At 38.3% G+C, this 18,537-nt stretch overlaps 1 protein-coding gene across 2 annotated transcripts in view; it reads left to right on the top strand.

Moving 5' to 3' along the window:
* The window catches only part of xpo5 (exportin 5), an 89,689-nt gene extending 71,323 nt beyond the window's left edge, over positions 1-18,366 (top strand). For both annotated transcript variants that reach the window (XM_033025481.1, XM_033025480.1), the window contains exons 22-32: positions 668-764; positions 1,341-1,477; positions 3,717-3,814; positions 6,566-6,612; positions 7,397-7,494; positions 8,327-8,380; positions 9,977-10,062; positions 10,253-10,360; positions 12,560-12,697; positions 13,690-13,854; positions 16,716-18,366. In XM_033025481.1, coding sequence (XP_032881372.1) covers positions 668-764; positions 1,341-1,477; positions 3,717-3,814; positions 6,566-6,612; positions 7,397-7,494; positions 8,327-8,380; positions 9,977-10,062; positions 10,253-10,360; positions 12,560-12,697; positions 13,690-13,854; positions 16,716-16,871 — 1,184 coding nt within the window. In that variant the 3' untranslated portion in view covers positions 16,872-18,366. The remainder of the gene's footprint in view (positions 1-667; positions 765-1,340; positions 1,478-3,716; positions 3,815-6,565; positions 6,613-7,396; positions 7,495-8,326; positions 8,381-9,976; positions 10,063-10,252; positions 10,361-12,559; positions 12,698-13,689; positions 13,855-16,715) is intronic.
* The last annotated feature ends 171 nt before the right edge of the window (positions 18,367-18,537 follow it).

Below are 18,537 nucleotides of genomic sequence, written 5' to 3'. Positions count from 1 at the left end.
TTGACTTCTGAACACTTGCACTCAGCCTCAGTCCTGATGGATCTCCCGGTTGCTAACCTTTTTAATTCATGAAACCCTTCCGATTCCCCTACCAACCTTTCTATATTGGCTCATGCACTGTCAGAGTGAGACCACATGCAAACTGGAGGAAGAGCACCTCATATTTTGCTTGGGTAGCTGACAACCCAATAGTATCAACATTAAATTTTATAAGTTTAGATAACTAACTAACAACAACCCGGTTCCCCTTCTCTCGTATCCTTTCACCTATGTCCCTTCTTCCTCTGGCTTCCCACATCGTGCTTCTTCTCTCCTTAACTCACATCCTTTTGTAGCCTTCCCACCTCTGGCCTATGTACATCCACCCAACTGCCAATCAAACACCCTTCACTGGAATCCACCTATCATTTGCCAGGCTTTGTCTCACCCCCACCTTTTGGCTTTCTCCCTTCATTACAATCGGTCTGAAAAAGGATCCTGACCCAGAGATGCTGCTGTACTTAGTCTTTTTTTTTTGTAAGCCAGCATCAGCGCTTTCTTGTGTCTACATCCTGTTCTTTATGTCAGGTTTTATGCGTTTGAACTAAATTAGTAATCCCACAAACGTGTTCTCTTTAAGTATATAGATCGTAGAACCTATTTCTAATTAACCTTCTTATTCATGCAGGTATTCCACAGCCTTTGCTAGATCATGCTGATGCTCCAGTCTACAAATCTGTGCTGGAACGAATGCAGGGATTCTTCTGTACCTTGTATGACAACTGGTAGGAAGAAATTTTGTCAGTACTTTATTCTCAATATGGTTTTAATTTGAAAATTAATACTCAAATCTTCTAATCCTTTTGGAGCAGCATAGCCTACCATCCATGTTAGATGTGAACTTGCACTTCTGTAGTTCCGGTTTCTGATTTTACCTTCCCTCTTTATATTGTTAGGAAACATGCCTCACCAATTTTATACTCTTTGTCTGTATATTAGTTGCTTATCAACATCCTTTCAGTGTCTTGCTGTGTGCATACTAAATGAACGCGAATTGGGTTATTTAGCTGCAGAGACACCATCTTTGATTAGTTTTTGATGAGCAGCATTGATTAGTTCTGGATACCTTGGACAGAGCTGGCAGCTATAGTGCAACAGTCACAAACTTGATAAAGGGATTAAACAATATGCCGTAATCATTCTGGTCTCTGGATCTTAATGTGACATGCTACATGCTAACCTATTTGAGATTTAGAAACTTTCATTCTTTTTTGTAACTGATTTTATTTCTAATATCTGTTTATTTGTTTCTTGGATGTTAAAAACATTTCCATTTATCAATTACTTTTATTCTTGAACAGTTTTCATATCCTCGGGAATGCTGGACCAAGCATGCTTCAAGACTTTTTCGCCATAAGTAATTTTGCAGAATCTGTCATAAATTCTGCTTTTGTGAATCTGGAGAATATTCCTGACTATAGACTCCGTCCAGTGCTCCATATCCTTTTTGTCTTAACAAAGCTGGGCAGGTAACTTCCTGTTGGGATAAATAAATACCGAGATTAGAAAATTGGTATGCATTTTAGTGTGAGTTTAGATATTTGAAAACAAAACTGCTAATGCTGGAAATCTTTAAAACAATCAGAAAAAAGGCGAGAAAAACTCAGCAGGTTAGGCTGCAGCTGTGGGAAGAGAAACAGAATTAATGTTACAGAATGTTCCTGAAATACTACATTTTTATTTCAGATCTTTGGTAAGTCACCTATTGAATTTAGTGTCTTAATCGTTCATTACAAAAACAGGCCCTTCAGCCCAACCTGTCTATGCCAACCAAGATGCCCCTTCTAAGTGAATGTCGATTGGCCCACATCCCTCTCATTCTTTCTCATTCATGTACCTGTCCAAGTGTCTTTGAAATCTTGATATAGTACCTGCCCCAGTTGCCTCCTCTGGCAGTTCATTCCATATACCCAGTACTGTCTGAGTGAAATGGTTGCCGTTCAGGTTTCTGTCAAATCTTTCCTCTCCTGTTGTAAACCTATATTCTTTGTTTCTTCATATCTCCTAGGTAATGGACTCACCCTATCAATTTCTCTCATGTTTTTATACACCTCTATAAGATTACCCCTTAGCCTCCTGCACTCCAAGGAATAAAGTCTTAATTTGCCCGATATCTCCGTGCACCTCAAATCCTGGAAAATTCCTCGTAATTTTTCTCTACATTTTTTCCACCTTAATGACATCCTTACCATCGTAGGGTGAGCAGAACTCAACGTAATGCTCCAAATGCGGCCTCACCAACATCTTGTACAACTGTAACATAACTTCAGAACTGCTATACTCATTACCCTGACTGATGAAAGCTTTCTTTACGACCCTGTCCACCTGTAATGCCACTTTCCACTCTACCTCTACTCTACAACACTCCCCAAGGCCCTACCATTCACTGAAGTGCCTGCCCTGGTTTGACTCCCAAAAATGCAACACTTCAAGCTTAACTGCATTCAACACCATTAGCCATTCTTCAGCCCACATGTCCAGCTAATCAAGGATTTTGCGATGCCAAGGTGCATGAAAGTTAATTGAGACTGTCTTCATTGTTTCATATTTGTACATTACCCATGAGGGATGGAGTCATACAGTATGGAAACAGGCCCTTTGGCCGAACTTGCCAAAGCTGACCAATAAACCCCATCTACACTAGTCCCACCTGCCTGCGTTTGGGCCATATCCTGCTACACCTATCCGATCCATGTACCTGTCCAAATGTATTTTACATTTGTTCTATATACCTACCACCTTTTGTGTCTATTAAAAAAAAAAAATTGCCCTCTGGTTCCCATTAAATCTTTTCCCCCTCACCTTAAGCCTATATCCTCTGGGTCTTGATTCCTGTACTCTGGGTAAACAACTGTGCATTCACCCTATCTATTCCTCATGATCTAATATACCTCTATAAGATCACCCCTCATCCTCTTTGCATCAAGGAATAAAGTCCTAGCCTGCTCAACCTCTCCCTATAGCTCAGGCCCTCTAGTCCTAGCAACAACCTCGTAAATCCTCTCTGCACCTTTCCAGCTTAACAATATCATCATTCCTATTGCAAGGCGACCAAAACTGAACACAATACTCTAAATTGGCCTCACCAATGTCTTGTACAACTGTAATATGACCTCCCAACTTCTGTACTCAATACTCGTGTTGAAAGCCGCCTTGACGCCATTTTCAAGGAACTAGATCCTCTGCTCTCCACCACTCCTCCTCCTGCCCTGGTTAGACTTCTCAAAGTACAACACCTCACACTTCTCCGTATGCCTGATTGTTGCTGATTTAATTAGAAACATTATTAATTATCCAGAGTTCACTAATGTTGAAAATCTATCATAATTTCTCATTTAAAAATGGCATAAAACCCTGTATGAAAACTTGATTGCTGCATCTTGCCCTACAGATATGGTTAGAATTTTGCATTAATTTGAAGTGGATTTAATTGATTACAGTTAACTGAGGTAATGATGTGAGGCAAGATTTTGACATGTTATGCCATTGCACGGTGGTGTTATGTTGTAGCAAGATCTCCCCAGCAAGATCCCTTCCATGGTGTTATCAAAGTTATGAATTTGATGGAGTGCAAGGATAGAAGGGTAAAATATTTCTTGATGTGTTATTTGTTTGTTACGCAATGTTAGGAAGAAAATGCAAATTTAATACAAGATAATTACTTAACTTGTGCGTACGTGTCTTTGTGAAGCCTTTGGTCCAGTCCTGTCCACCTGAACATTATGAAACCGTGCTGTGCCCAATTCTTGGACCCCTATTCTCCTATTTACTGCAGGTAATTATATTTAAAAGATAGTTCTGAAGGATAATTGTTTAGCTCTTGTGAACTTATACAGCTATACTCTAAAGTTCAAATGTTACTGGGTTTTATTTGGGATGTGTATTCTCAAAATTTGAATGCTTTAAATATTCTGTAGGTTCTATTTTTTTCTCTGGTAGTAATGAGGGAACATTGGGCGGGGTTGTACGAATGATTTTGGGGAGTGCACTGGTCAGCTGCAGTGAACAAGTAGGTGTATTCTAGAATAGCATTTTTAGATTTGCCGTGAGTCATGCAGAAGCTCGTACTCTACTGAGCTGGTGGTGAGGAGTGGTTTGAAGCATTGTATTTCACCCTGTAGCTTTGAAAGCCAATGACCAGTGTACCAGCAGCAATTCCATGCATTTCAATGGGATTGCTAACCTGGTGTGTGGCAAAAGGTGGGTGAATGTAGCTGTTTTGTTTACTTTAATTCATGTTAATGTTTTCAATGGTGATTCAAAATTATCTTTCACGTCATTTTTATTTTTACAATAAAGATATTTACACTTCTCTCTGATCAGAGATATTTAGAGAAAGTGTAAGAAACCTGATAGCTGGAGTTGTTGGAAGATACTCGGATTATGGAGTCGTAGTCATGGAATGATAGTTCAAGCACCCATTTAATGCTTATCCCATTTTTTCCCCTCCAATTCTTCTCAGATTCTGCTACCCACTTCTATACTTGGGAGTAATTTACATCGGCTGATTAACCTGTATCCAACCTGTATATCTTTGGCATGTGGTAGGAAACATTAGGGTCACAGTGAGAATCTGCAAATTCCATGCATCCTGTACTATCGAGAGACAGCAGCTCTATTTTTTTGCACCACTCTGTCACCACTTTGCTGTACCTTGCAGAGTATTCTACTGACAGTGGTGGGCTCTCGATTTGCACTGTCAGCCAACCTGCTATTTGCAGACCAGGCAGCCTTGTAGAATGCTTGCGCTGCCATTATGGGTGTTATGGAGTAACTGGGTATTATGGAATATGTGGTCACAAAATGCATGTGCAACTTTGAACATGGAGGCAAAAGCAATGCAAGGCTGGGATTAAGACCATCTAGAACAAAATAATTTGATACAGTTCTCTCTATTTATGATTGAGTCAAAGATGTGGATAGGTTGAGACTATTTTGCAATGCTATGGAACTTCTCAGATAATCTGAGCAGTTCATTACATGACATGTTGGAGATTGCAAATCTGTTTTCTTGATATTGCGATTGAAATTTTTGTGCTAATGTTTTCACTATTTTACAATGTATGGAATATAAAGAGAAAAAAAATCCAGAAAAATATGAGCACATTGGTCCAATAAAATATCCAACTTTTGAAGTTTAAAAATATATATTCTCTGCATGGTGGAAATATTTGAGGCAATTACAAATATTTTAAGACTTTTGCGTAAATGCCTTAAGATAAATCTCAGGGTAAATCGTTTCTACTTGATTTTTGTTGGTATTTTCACACGTAAGTGTTGGCAGCTTCAGCATTCTTGAGCAAATGGAGAAGCCCTGATCTTGTCAGCTGTGCTGCACTGGTTGCACTGTGCCCTGCTGTACTGCAAGGTTGGAAAGGTGGTACTGAGTAGGAAAGAACTGCTGATGCTGGTTTAAATTGAAGATAGACACTAAATGCTGGAGTAACTCAGTGGGACAGACAGCATCTCCGGAGAGAAGGAATGGGTGATGTTTCAGGTCGAGATCCTTTAGACTGATGTCAGGAGAGTGGGCGGTACAGTTAAAATGTAGTCGGAGACAGTAAGACTGGTCAGAGAACTGGGAAGGGGGAGGGGATGGAGAGAGGAAAAGCTACTTGAAGTTAGAAAAGTCAATGCTCATACCACTGGGGTGGAACTGAGATTCCCTTGGAGTTTGATACTGATACTGTGAAAGGTTATGCCATTCATTTGATTGGTAGTTGTATAGCTACAGGCAAGGTTAAGATATATCTTGATTATTATATTTGTTTTAATGTTCAAAATATTTTTAAATGCCATTGTATTTAAAAATTACCAAATATTTTAATTAATCCCTTTAATACTTAAATATTTCTAATATTTAGAAATAATTTCAATGTATTGGCAACGATGTTAGGACTTTGCTGAATATGGCCCGTGAAGGAGTGGTTTGTTGGGCTGTTTAGATCCACTGAGATTATCCAAAAGTTGTTAGCATAGCCATTGTTCATGATCTGGCTGCTTGGATCCAGGAGAGTCTTGCCTTGCAAGATTAGCTACATGGGTTTAGACTGGGTCAATTTTGGACTGTGGGGAATGTGAGCGCTGAATGTGCCTGTGTATATTGCACTCTCCACTTGGAAAACCTACCTGATCTTCTTTTGCAATTAGAAAAAATTTACTGCAACCAAAATAATAATGGGACGTAAATTTATGACACAACACTTCGGGTCTGAAGAAGGGTCCTGACCCGAAACGTCACCCGTTCTTGTGTTTCTGCATCTTGATGCTGCTAAGTTGTATACACATAAGACGCAAAGTGTAGTTTGTGATAGAGTAGGCCATGGGACAAGTATCTCTTCAGTCATTCTGTAATGGAAAGACTGGCAGCATATATGTTGTAGAAGAGAAAACTGGGGAGATGAGGGGCAATGGGTGTGTGTGTGTGTGTTTTTTAAGGGAAGCTTGGATCTAGAGCTAGTAATTGGAAATTTGACAATTTGCCAGGAAGTGGTAAATTATTCTACATTTTCTTTCATTCTTCCAGAGACTGAGTGGCAAATGGGTTGTCATCAACCAGAGAGGCCTTTTGGAGTAAGTAAATGTCAATTGAAAAATCCAAAACCACGGTAATCATAGCGTTGGAATTGCATTAATATTATACAGAGAAGCTTAAATATTTATAAAGAGGGTTTAGTTTGTTTTGATGAAATTTAATGTTAAGGTCTGTTTTTGTTCATTTCCCTTACAAAGATGTTCACATTTTATCATAACTTGCATCGCATGATTCAAAGTAATGAATCATTGCTCCACTGTTAATTAATGCTGTGGTTTTAGCACAGGTCGCACATTTTGCTGCAGCTCGCCTTGTACTTAATGGTTTTGCCTCACTGCCTTTGACTCCAACTTTTTGATTCCCACTCTACCACCAACAATTGCAAAGCTTGGCTGATCCAAGAGAAGCTGTTAGCATCCCATTTACCATCCTAAACATTTGCACCATTTGCCTTGGTGCAGTGAGTGCCACCTTCAAAAGGCATAAATCCCTGCCTTGGCATATAGACAGCCGTGTACCTTTGAATACTGCCTGCTGTAGGTTCCTCTCCAAGTCATGTACTGTACCAGTTCTGAGTTAATTTAGATACAATGAATATATCGCTGGATCCAAATCTCTGAGTTACTGTCCATTGTCATAGTAGGAGCATTTCTACCTGAAAGACTGCATAAGTTGTTGAGGGCATTTGGCAATTACATGCTGACTACCAGCAACATCCATATTCTGAAAATGAATTTAAGAAAATTAGCTGGTGCATTTAAGTAATATAAATTTGCATTATTTCTGACTTGGAGGGTTATAAGGTCTTTTCTGATTTTCTAGGGCTGAAAGTGGTGGTCCTGAGGAGAATCCAGAATCCCAAGAAATGTTGGATGAGCAACTAACACGCCTTCTCACCCGTGAATCCATTGATCTAATGAGTAAGGAATATAATTGTTTACACAAAGAAAGAAAGCTACCTGGAGAAATAAGTTCCAGACAGATTTAATATAGACTTTTCTATGTTGTCAAAGTAAACATCATCAAATCAACTTAGAGACGTATTTGATCTCCAGAGAGACAATATCAATAATAAGTGCTGAACAGTTCTGGCAAAATCTAAAAGTAAACTGTTGATTCATAAAAACATTCTCTTCTGTACATCAGTGAAGGCAGGAATTGCTTGAGTTTGGACTATTTAAAACAAGATCGGGAGGAGATGACTTTATTGATGTAAATCTTGTTCTGTTTGATTACTTTCATTCTATTTTGCTTCTTTTAATTAAGCCACCTCCCATTGACATTTCTTTACTGTTAACTCTGTCACACCCTCACTATATGCAGATATAGAGAACTGGAGGACAGGAATCAATAAGCTTACCACATTTGTTTACAAGACAAAATGTGTGATCCCACCTAGTTCCCTGTTCAGTTGGGCTCAGTAATTTTCCGATAAATGTAGCATAAAGGGCCTGTCCTACTTGCCGATTTTTTTCGCCGACCTCTGGCATCATTGACTGACGTATCAGGTCACCGAAAAATATGTGGCGTGATGAGGTATGACGTGGCGGTGATGCAGCGTGATGACGTGTGACGCGGCATGATGACGTATGACGCGCGATGGATTTTCAAGTGTCATAACATTTATTTTTGTCGCCGCTGGATTTTGGAATGTTCAAAATCTTTTGGCGACACTGGTATGACGCCGGGAAAATTGCCAAAGTGGGACAGGCCCTTAAAGGCTCGGTTTGACTGTTTCCTTTTGTTTTGCAGCTGTGTGTTGTTGTGTTAAGAAGGGCCCAGAAACTATACCGGGGGATATGGATGGTAAGTTTCCATCACTTAATTTTTCATACTCCAATCTAAACATTACATTGTGTCTCAGATTTGCAGAAATAGTTTTGTATGTTTGTTTTAGATTAGTAATACCAGTAGGCTGCAGGAATGAAATTTTGCCCGATCAGGAATCATTCAAATATATATGCTGCCGAGGGAAGTTAAATTCTAAGGTAACAATGCATGCCTTATGGAAGAAAACCTAGTGGTTAAATTATGTATAATTAACATGAGCTACCTCTTTCATGGTTATGAAGCAAAATTGTTCATTAACTACCATTGTGTACAGTAAAATGTAGGCACAAAGAGCTGCAGATGCTCGAATATGGAGGAATTTAATGGGTCAGACAGCATCTCTGGGGAGAATGGACAGAAGGTGTATTGAGATGGGAACCTTCATTATTCTCAGTCTGATTAAGTGTTGACTCGGAAAATTTCATTGTCCATTTCCCTCCCCCCCCCCCCCCACCAATGTACCCTGATTTCCTCCAGCCTTTTGTTTGTTAACTGTAAGCATGCTGGCTATTGTCTTGCTTCTCAGATCTATAATGCTATATATTTTGGACGGAAACATCAAAAATGTGTTTTGCTGTGTTAAGGTGCAGAGTTCACTAACGAGCAAGTAAACAATATTTTGTATAAAGAAGCTAGATATGCTCAACAGTGAGACAAGTTCAATTGCAAACCAAGAAATTGAATGGAACTTTATCTTTGTCTCTATTGTGAAAATAAAGTGTCGCTCTACCCCACTTGAAATCACTTCATGGATTTAGTTTAGTTTAATTCAGTTTAGAGATACTGCGCGGAAACAGGCTCTTCGACCCACCGGGTCCATGCCGTCCAGCGATCCCCGCACATTAACACTATCCTACACCCACAAGGGACAATTTGTTTTTACATTTACCAAGCCAATTAACCTACAAACCTGTACATCTTTGGAGTGTGGGAGGAAACCGAAGATCTCGGAGAAAACTCACGTAGGTCATGGGGAGAACGTACAAACTCCGTACAGACAGCACCCGTAGTCGGGATTGAACCCGGGTCTCTGGCACTGCATTCGCTGTAAGGCAGCAACTCTACCGCTGCGCCACTGTGACTGCCCTCGATTAAATATTAAAGTTCCCCCTGTTTATTGGAAATAGATTCATGCAAGTATAAATTTCTTACTCTATCTCTAAAGTTGGGCTTTTATTAAAGCTACCAAACATGGTTTTGTGCAGTGCAATGAGTTTCATTTAAATCGAAAGATTGTATAGAAATATTTAGAGATGCTTTTAGTTTCTTACTGTTTTTAATAGTGTTATTGAGTTTGTTTTCAGCGCACCTTCAGGTGCAAAATATTGAGTCAATGCAGCTGTATCATTTCAAATTAGGACGAGTCTTGGGTTTCAAGGTTATAATTGCTGCTCTGAAATTGATAATAGGGTTTATTCTATGACTGAAACAAGCAACTGCTTTCTTTAAATATAAATGCTTTAAGTCATAGTGACCTTTCTGCCCTCTTGTGCCTCTTCCTGAATGTATACAACAGTATTGAATTTACTCTGAAAAGTTATTACTGTATCAAACATATAGCCTTTTCAATAGATGATGAAATGATGAACACAAATGATGGTCCACATGTTGGGTCTGAAGAACTTACTGACCTAGGAAAGTGCCTGCTCAAGTCTGAGGTAAAATAATTTGCACTTTTTTACTGACACAAGATGGATGTGTTTTGAGAAACAGGAGTTACAAACTTGCCTTTATTCTGCATGATTTTTAATATGTAATAGTTGTGTGATTTGATTCTGGGGCAGATTGGGCATTAACTATGATGTTAGTCGTTATGACTGTTTTTCCTAATTTTCTTAATTTTTTTAGGAAATTTGTAAGGCATTGTTGGCAACTGCTTACAGTGCTGTGATTTGGAATGACACCATAACGTGCCAACGAGCAACTCTACAACTCTGCTGGCCATTGATCAAGCAGGCAAGTATGGGCCAAGTGTTCTGTCAGGCTTTTGTTAGTCACTGAAAATTTGAGATCCACAGAACCTTTCTTCAACCTTAAGCAGTTATGCCACCCTCTTGTGAATTTTGCATTTAGTAATGCTTTGAAGGTCTCGAGCTCTTTGCCTTTATATTTTAATATTTCATCCATGTCCTTGTGTTGGTGAGCTCTTGATGTTTGGTCATCTGTTTGTAAATGCAAAAGCCGTCATGTTATTTTGCTATATAGGATATTATATTAATCCTGTTGCAGTTGTGCATTCTTCCTGGCAGGTGATCAGAGTGTAAATGCGCTTAGTCTGTTTCCTTGTTTTCCATATAGAACAAAATAAGGAAAATTCTGAATTTGGAATTAATGCTTTAACCAATCGCCTGAGAATGCACTCTTTTCTACAGTTTTTGCACATTTTCTATAGATTAAATACAAACTTAATTTGAGTACTTACAGCAATGATCTGTTTTTATTTTTGATTTCAACATCTGGCATTTCATGCTTTCAGTCAAATTATCTAAATATTTTCTGGGCAAGCTATGTATTTTCAAATGTTTCTAACATTTACCAGAGTAAATTATTTATTACAACCTCCAGTATCATCTATGTAGTCATATAGGTGCCATTTCATTAGTTAACTTCATGTCTGTCAAAATTAATAAGCTAAAGATTTGGGGGTCTGGCTTGCAACATATTCAACTGTTATCATGCTTAGTCTTTCCGCTGACTGGTTAGCATGCAACAAAAGCTTTTCACTGTCCCTCTGTACACGTGACGATAAACTAAAATCTGTATCTGAATACTTGTGGCATTATCTTGTCCTAGACATTGCCCCAGTTCATATCCACACCTGTGGTGATCACCTCCAAATCCCTGCCACCTTCATTTTTACCAGATGCTGGCTGAGCTGAGTCTGTGCACCCATTAAGTGGGTGTGGATTCTGATTGACTGTGCCTTGAATGTCAGTGTTTTTTAATTATTGGTTGATAAACCAAAGAGTTAATCTGTTTTCTACATGGTTGGTGATCCCAGCACGGTATTCTGATGTAATACTGAGCAGCCAGATGCAAAGTGCAACAAGTCTTCATAAGATGCACGACACAAAAAGCTTGAGTAACTGCGGGACAGGCAGCATCTCTGGAGAGAAGGAATGGGTGGCGTCTCGGGTCGAGACCCTTCTTCAGATGCAAGTTCACCACCCTTTTTTCATTTAGTTGAGAGATACAGTGGAAACAGGCCCTTCGGCCTAACAAGTCCATGCCGACCTGCGATCCCCACACACTAACACTATCCTACACACACTAGGGACAATTTACAATTTTGCGAAGCCAATTTGCTTACAAATCTGTATGTCATTGGAGTGTGTGAGGAAACTGGAAACCCACGCAGGTCACAGGGAGAATGTACAAATTCCATACAGACAGCACCCATAGTCAGGGTCGAACCTGGGTCTCTGGCGCTGTAAAGCAACAACTCTATTGCTGCGCCACCGTGCCACCTTATGGCTAAAGAAATTCCTCCTCATCTCCTTTCTAAAGGTTTCTTTTATTCTGAGGCCGTGTCTTCTGGTCCTAGAATCTCCCATTAGTGGAAACATCCTTTCCACATCGACTCTAACTAGGCCTTTTGTTATTCGGTAAGTTTCAATGAGATCCCCTCCTCTCCTTAGCATATGCGTGCCCTGGTCTGGGTTCACTGGTGAGTGGACAGGAGATCAGATGTGTTGGTATATGACTTTCAGTTCTCCCTTTGGCATCCACATTTGGCTGAGCATTTATAGAAATCTGAGACCTGTTGGTGTCTGAATAGCTGACCACTGTCAGTCAGCCAATGTGTGGCTGTGTACTATGCCAGACTTTTCAGAATAATTTTCCCATGCTCCAATGAAAACTAATACCTACTGCACAAACTTGTGAAAACACTCCCATTTAAAAGAGAATATTCAATTTTATTGACCGGCTTAGTAATTCTTATTCTGTTTAAATTGTACAATTTTTTTCACCTTGTGCTGTTCACAATTATGAAATTTGTTTCTTTTTATTCTGGCCTTTTGATTGTATATGGTTTCTAATTCAAAAGTCTCCCTTTTTAATCAGATTCCTGTTTATTTCTTTTGCACATCACAGCTGATGTTTTATTTTTTTAATAAACCTTGATGTTCAACCTGGATTTTCTTTTACATTCAGGTATTGTCTGCAACTCTACATTCTGATGCAACCAGTTGGTTTTTCATGAGTGTACTTCGAGGGTTGCAGATGCATGGGCAACATGAAGGTTGCCTTGCAGCATTGGTCAATCTTGCTTTCATGATATATGAGGCACTGGTAAGCACCTGATTAAGTAAAATTGTGGGTTCTAATGCTGTTTATATTTCATATTAATTAAGAATATTGACTGAATGGAATGGCTCTATTTTAAGCACCCAGCAATAAATAAAATACTTCTGTTCCAGTTTGCTTTAAAAAGAATGACATATTTTACAAAGTACACTCATTAGTGTAGGGTCAATTTGCATACCGAAGATTCACCATCTGCAGCTGATGACCTGTTCTGAAAGTTAAGACAAGAATTTAGGTTGGGTTTACAGCTTTAATTACAGTGCAGATTGGATAATAGGAAGGATCCTTTCCATTGATCCCAAACTTTGGAACAACCCTTTAACCATTTAACCTCGCTACACTATACATAATTTCAACTTAGCCACAATTAGAACTAGTGAAAATGGACTGTTTACAGGAGTTTTAAATAAGCAAATGTTTACCTTTCAAGGGTAACCTGCAAAAAAACTGCACTAGGAACTCTGGTTCTGTGGTGTTTTACTCCTCACGTCAGCTTCTTTACAGTGGTGAAATGGAGCTCATTGTAGTACAAAATACTAAACTGCACATCTGGTTGAGGGTTTTATTTTAAAAAAGTGGAAGTGGAAATAAGAAATTTAAGGTGAAAAATTGCTAACTGTTTTTGGATTCAATTGGAATATGACTGAAATGTCGAGTAATAAATAATGGAAATTTTCTTAGTCGTTAAATCTGTATTATTGGAAAATAGCATTCTGTGAGTTCAAGGTAGAACATCTTGTTTGTTGTACAATTCCAGAAAGAATTTGCTGTCCTAAATAGTTTATTTTGAATGGTTAAGAGGTGAGCGGTTGAATCTTCATCACATATCACATATTCATTGTCTATTTCAGGATACTAACTTGTTGTGCAGTTTGAGCAGGAGCTTCTCTACATGTCCTCATAAGACCATGTACATCATTGATTTTGCTTCTCTGAATGTCAATGTTGAACAATTTATCTTTGAATTTCTCTTGTAGAGACCACGTTATCCTGAATTGAAAACAGTAATGCAGCAAGTTCCTCAAATCTCTGGTGATGCTTTGGATCAATTTGATTCAAAACTTCTGAACCCATCATCTCATAAAATGGGCGATAAAAGGAGAAAAGATCTCTTCAAGAAACTCTTGTCTGGCTGCATTGGGGTAAGTTATGTATCTGGTTCCTAAAGGAGTCTTTCACATCGGTTATGATATTTTAATAAAGTAACATTAATTTGGACAATTAATTCACAAAACATTTACTTGTCTGTTAACAGTGCCTCTAAAATATTCTGTGCAGATTTGGTCTGACAATAGTTTCACTATTTTTTAAATGTTAAAGATTTTCTGGAAAGGATACAGAATTTGTCAAATATTTACATTGCATACCATCCCATGTATTTAAGCAAAAATTTGTAACATTTGTTGAAAGAATGATATTCTAGAACTATCATCTTCTTAGACTGGTGTGATTATCTTATTCAAAATGTTATGGGTGAGATTACAGAACCAAAAATCATTTTAATAAAGTACAGATTTAGCTGCTATTTCTGGAATAATAGGAATTGTAGGAATCTTTATCCCATTGGATATATCTTGATTTGGGGCAGTGTTGCTAGAATTTGGGATGTGATGAGGAAAATGGATACAAAGTTGATAATCCAGAAGCAAAATACCATAAAAGGACACAGTGCTGGAATAACTCAGCAGTCAAGCAGCATCTCTGGAGAACATGGATCAACGACGTTTTGGGTCGGGACCCAGACACTGCAGCATCTGCAGTTCCTTGGGTCTAGCAAAATACCACTTGTACCTTTACCAAAAACAAGAAAAATGGAAAACCAATAAGGTGAACAAGTTTCCTACCCAAGTGGAGGATATTCTGTCTTGTCTTGTTCCTATTAATATTCTCTTCATTGCATTGTGCAAATGTAAAATCACACTCTGCAATTCAGAATTGCCTGAAAGTTTCCTTTCAGTATTCTGAAGTAAAGTTTCCTCAGGTCATTGTGTAATTCACTGATCTGCCTGTACCAGTAACCACTTCCGTTTTCATGCCATCTTCCTGTATAAACTAATGAATGTGGAATTCATTGCCACAGGTGGCTGTAGAGGCAGTCATTAGGTATATATAAAGTGGAGATTGATAGGTTCTTGATTTGTAAGAGTGTCAAAAGTTATGGCGAGAAGGAGCGAGAATGGGGTTGAAGGGAAAAAAATCTGCCTTGATTGAATGGCAGAGTAGACGATGGGCCGAATGGTCTAATTCTGCTCCTATGTCTTATGATCTCTGACTTGTATCACAACCTTCCTGACTCCGCACTGAAATCGGTAATTTCTATTAATTGGCCATTCCAATCTTGCATCTGATATTCAGCTTTTTGTATCTTTTCACTTCCAAACCTGGTAATTTCAGTCTCTTTGACTTTACATCTTTAAACTCGGATGTGCCTCTTGATATTCACAAGCTTTCATTGCTGTATTTTCAGATAGCTGCATCCATTTTCCTGAACTTGACCAATAGATCTTACCTTTTTTCTTCCCTTTGTGCATGTCTCAATTCCTCCCCACCATCCATTTCTATGTTGCTCAATTGCCTAGATGATTAGTGCATGTAATAGATGGCACATTTTGATCCTCGGCAATTAATGGTGGATGGTGTACCAGTTAAGTGGTTTACTGTGTTCTGGATGATGTTGCGCTTAAATGTTGTTGGAGTTGTGCTCATTGAGGCAAGTGGAGGGTATTCTGTCTTGTCTTGTTTCTATTAATATTCTCTTCATTGCATTGTGCAAATGTAAAATCACACTCTGCACAACATTATGTTGATCTGTCCCATAAGTTTCAAACTACAAAATCATTTTAACCTCTGATCATGCCAAGATAATCAGTCTACATCAATAAGCTTGTACTTGTTTGTAGTACTTGATCAACATGTTACATTTTTAGGAAGTAAAAAAAGCCATTTGACTGAATTGTTGGCCATGTGATTCATGAGATGCTGTATCCTACAATGGTGATTGCATTTCACAAATAATTCAATGAATGTGATGCTCTTTAAGATCTCTTAAGTTCATGATTTAGTCCTAGATTTGAGATTTTACTCAAATGATGGCTAGTATTAGAATTCAATGTAAACTAGCAACACATCCTGTCCATACCTCTTCCCTTGACTCCGTCCAAGGACTCCGACAGTCTTTTCAGGTGAGGCAGAGGTTCATGTGCGTCTCTTCCAACCTCATCTATTGTATCCGCTGTTCCAGGTGTGAACTATATATCGGCGAGACCGGCGAGACCAAACGGTGATCGTTTCGCTGAACACCTCCACTCAGTCTGCCTAAACCTACCTGATCTCCCGGTTGCTAAGCACTGACATTTCTGTTCTAGGCCTCCTCCATTGTTAGAGTGAGGCCCAGCGCAAATTGGAGGAACAGCACCTCTTATTTCTCTTGGGAAGCTTACACCCCAGCAGTATGAATATTGACTTCTCTAACTTCAAGTAATCCTTTCCTTAACTCTCTTCATCCCTCTCCCTTCCCAGTTCTCCGACCAGTCAGACTGTCCCTGATTACAGTTTATCTCTGTTTGCTTTGTTGTTACCTTGTCCTAGCTAACAATGATCTATTCTACATTTTCCTTGAGCTTCACCCCTTTTTGATCTCGTTCTCACACCGTACACTTCCTTATCTCTGTATCTTCCTTCCCCCTCCCCTGACAGTCTGAAGAAGGGCCTTGACCTGAAACTTCACCCAATCCTTCTCTCCAGAGATGCTGCCAGTCACGTTGAGTTACTGCAGCTTTTTGCGTTTATCTTCGGCTTAAACCAGCATCTGTAGATTCTTCCTACACACATCCTTCTCTACTTAATAGAAAAAATATTTGTAATCCCTATTTGAGGGATAACCACGTGTCTTCCACATCTGATTTTACTTGTACTTGAAATTGATCTTTGTGCACAATTAATCTTCGCCCCTTTCTTTAATTCATTTAAATGGCTTTGTTTTACTAACTTCTGTCCTTTTCAGAAACCACTTGGGCAGAAGTTCAAAAAAGAAGTGCATATCAAAAACTTGCCCACTCTTTTCAAGAAACCAAAACCACAGCCTACTACACCAATAGAAGAAACGAATGAAGATAATATTCTTGCTCCACTCTTTGATCCAAGAGCTCAGGACATATAAAGAGTCATTGAACTCTATTACTTCCACTCTTGCTTATTGGGGGAAAAAAATGGACCTTTTTATGTTGATTTTAACTTGTAGTCTGTCTTTAGTTGTAAGGTGTTATCAACATTAGCATAGTGGAAATTAGCATCAAATGGCAACTTTAAGATGACTGCTCAACTGAAAAATACTTTCATGAAGCCAACTATAACAATTTGGTAGCCAGATATTTCTGCTAATTACTTAGTTGATTGCTGATGGTGAAAGTTAAGCCCCCACAAAAAGACATTTCCACCATTCATTCTGAATAACCAACCCGAATAAACTTTGTAATGCATTCTGTGGTGGAAAGAACTATAAACTGATTGTGGTATATTGTTATGAAATGCCTTAACCTTTTCAAAAATTGAATTCGTAGATTGGGTTTGCAGCAATCTGTTTTCCAAGTGTTGTATCCTGACAATGTCTGTGCTCGCTGTATTTAAAAACAAAATCAGAAGAATACATTGAAGTTTTGTTAAAATATTTTGTATGCCATTGTTTAATATTAAACGTGTCTGTCCAGTTTTGTGTATGAAAGTTTATCTTTAATGCATGTCAAGAGAACCAGACCCATGTTATTGCAGAAGATTGATTTTTTTTTAATCGAGTCTAATGAATTCAGAAGCAGAAAATAATGGGAACCAGTAACTTAATTTTGAAATGTTTCTTAGCTTTTGTTTCGCATTATCACCTCACACTTTCATGTGTTTTAAATGTAGATTTTGAAGACAAACTTAAAATTAACATTAAAGCAATGGTTGTTTTTGTTCCAAGAATTCTTGTAAAAGTCTTTTATGGTGGCTGCAATGGAGACCAAGTCTTCACCATTTTTCTTTATTAATTTCCCCAGCTGTGTAGTACCTATCATCTGAACTCGCTTGGCTAGTTATTGATTAAAACCGTGTCCATATTCAGTTTAATGAACGTATTATCTTCTCTCCATTTTGGCATACTATAATTAAATGAAAAACTGTTCACTTTTGGAAGTACAAATGGTGCTAATTCCCATTACTGCAATGACTATTATGATATGTATATTGAAAAAGTTAATCCAAATGGAAACTAATATCATCATTTTAACAGAAAGCATCAGCATTTGGTTACTTTTCCCTACAGGCCAACCTGCCTTCCCATGTTTTAAATGGAACTGCCAACTTTAAAAGAGCATTAAGTATTAAACTGAAACCTGTTCATGTCTGCAACATGGCATGTTGAGTTGCTTCGCTTTTTATTTATACCTCACGGGCAATTGTGTTGCATGTTTCCTAAGGGTAATTTTTAATCTCTGATCTGGCTTTAAACCTAATTGACAACCTACAATGCCCCTTTTGAGTCGAGCACCATGAAATGCTACAAAACTTTGAGTTTTAATTATATTTTTCAAGTTCAAATACAGGAATGATAATGAACCAGAAGAAAATACTGTCATTTTTGCGTTAATTTTTATTTCAATAAAATGAATCATAGACAATGTGCATTTTTTTTTTCTGGCCTGGATATCAATAAATAACTTGAGGGAGAACTTTGGATAATGATTTGCAACAAGTCCAGCTGATGGAGGCAGAAAAGCAAACTTGTATTTATGGCTACGTTTTTATGTTCTTGTTCTATACAACCCACACTGAACAAACATTTCAAAACC

This window comes from Amblyraja radiata, chromosome 8 (assembly GCF_010909765.2).
Source record: "Amblyraja radiata isolate CabotCenter1 chromosome 8, sAmbRad1.1.pri, whole genome shotgun sequence".
Classification (NCBI taxonomy): Eukaryota; Metazoa; Chordata; class Chondrichthyes; order Rajiformes; family Rajidae; genus Amblyraja; species Amblyraja radiata.
This window is presented reverse-complemented; position numbering and strand designations above follow the sequence as displayed.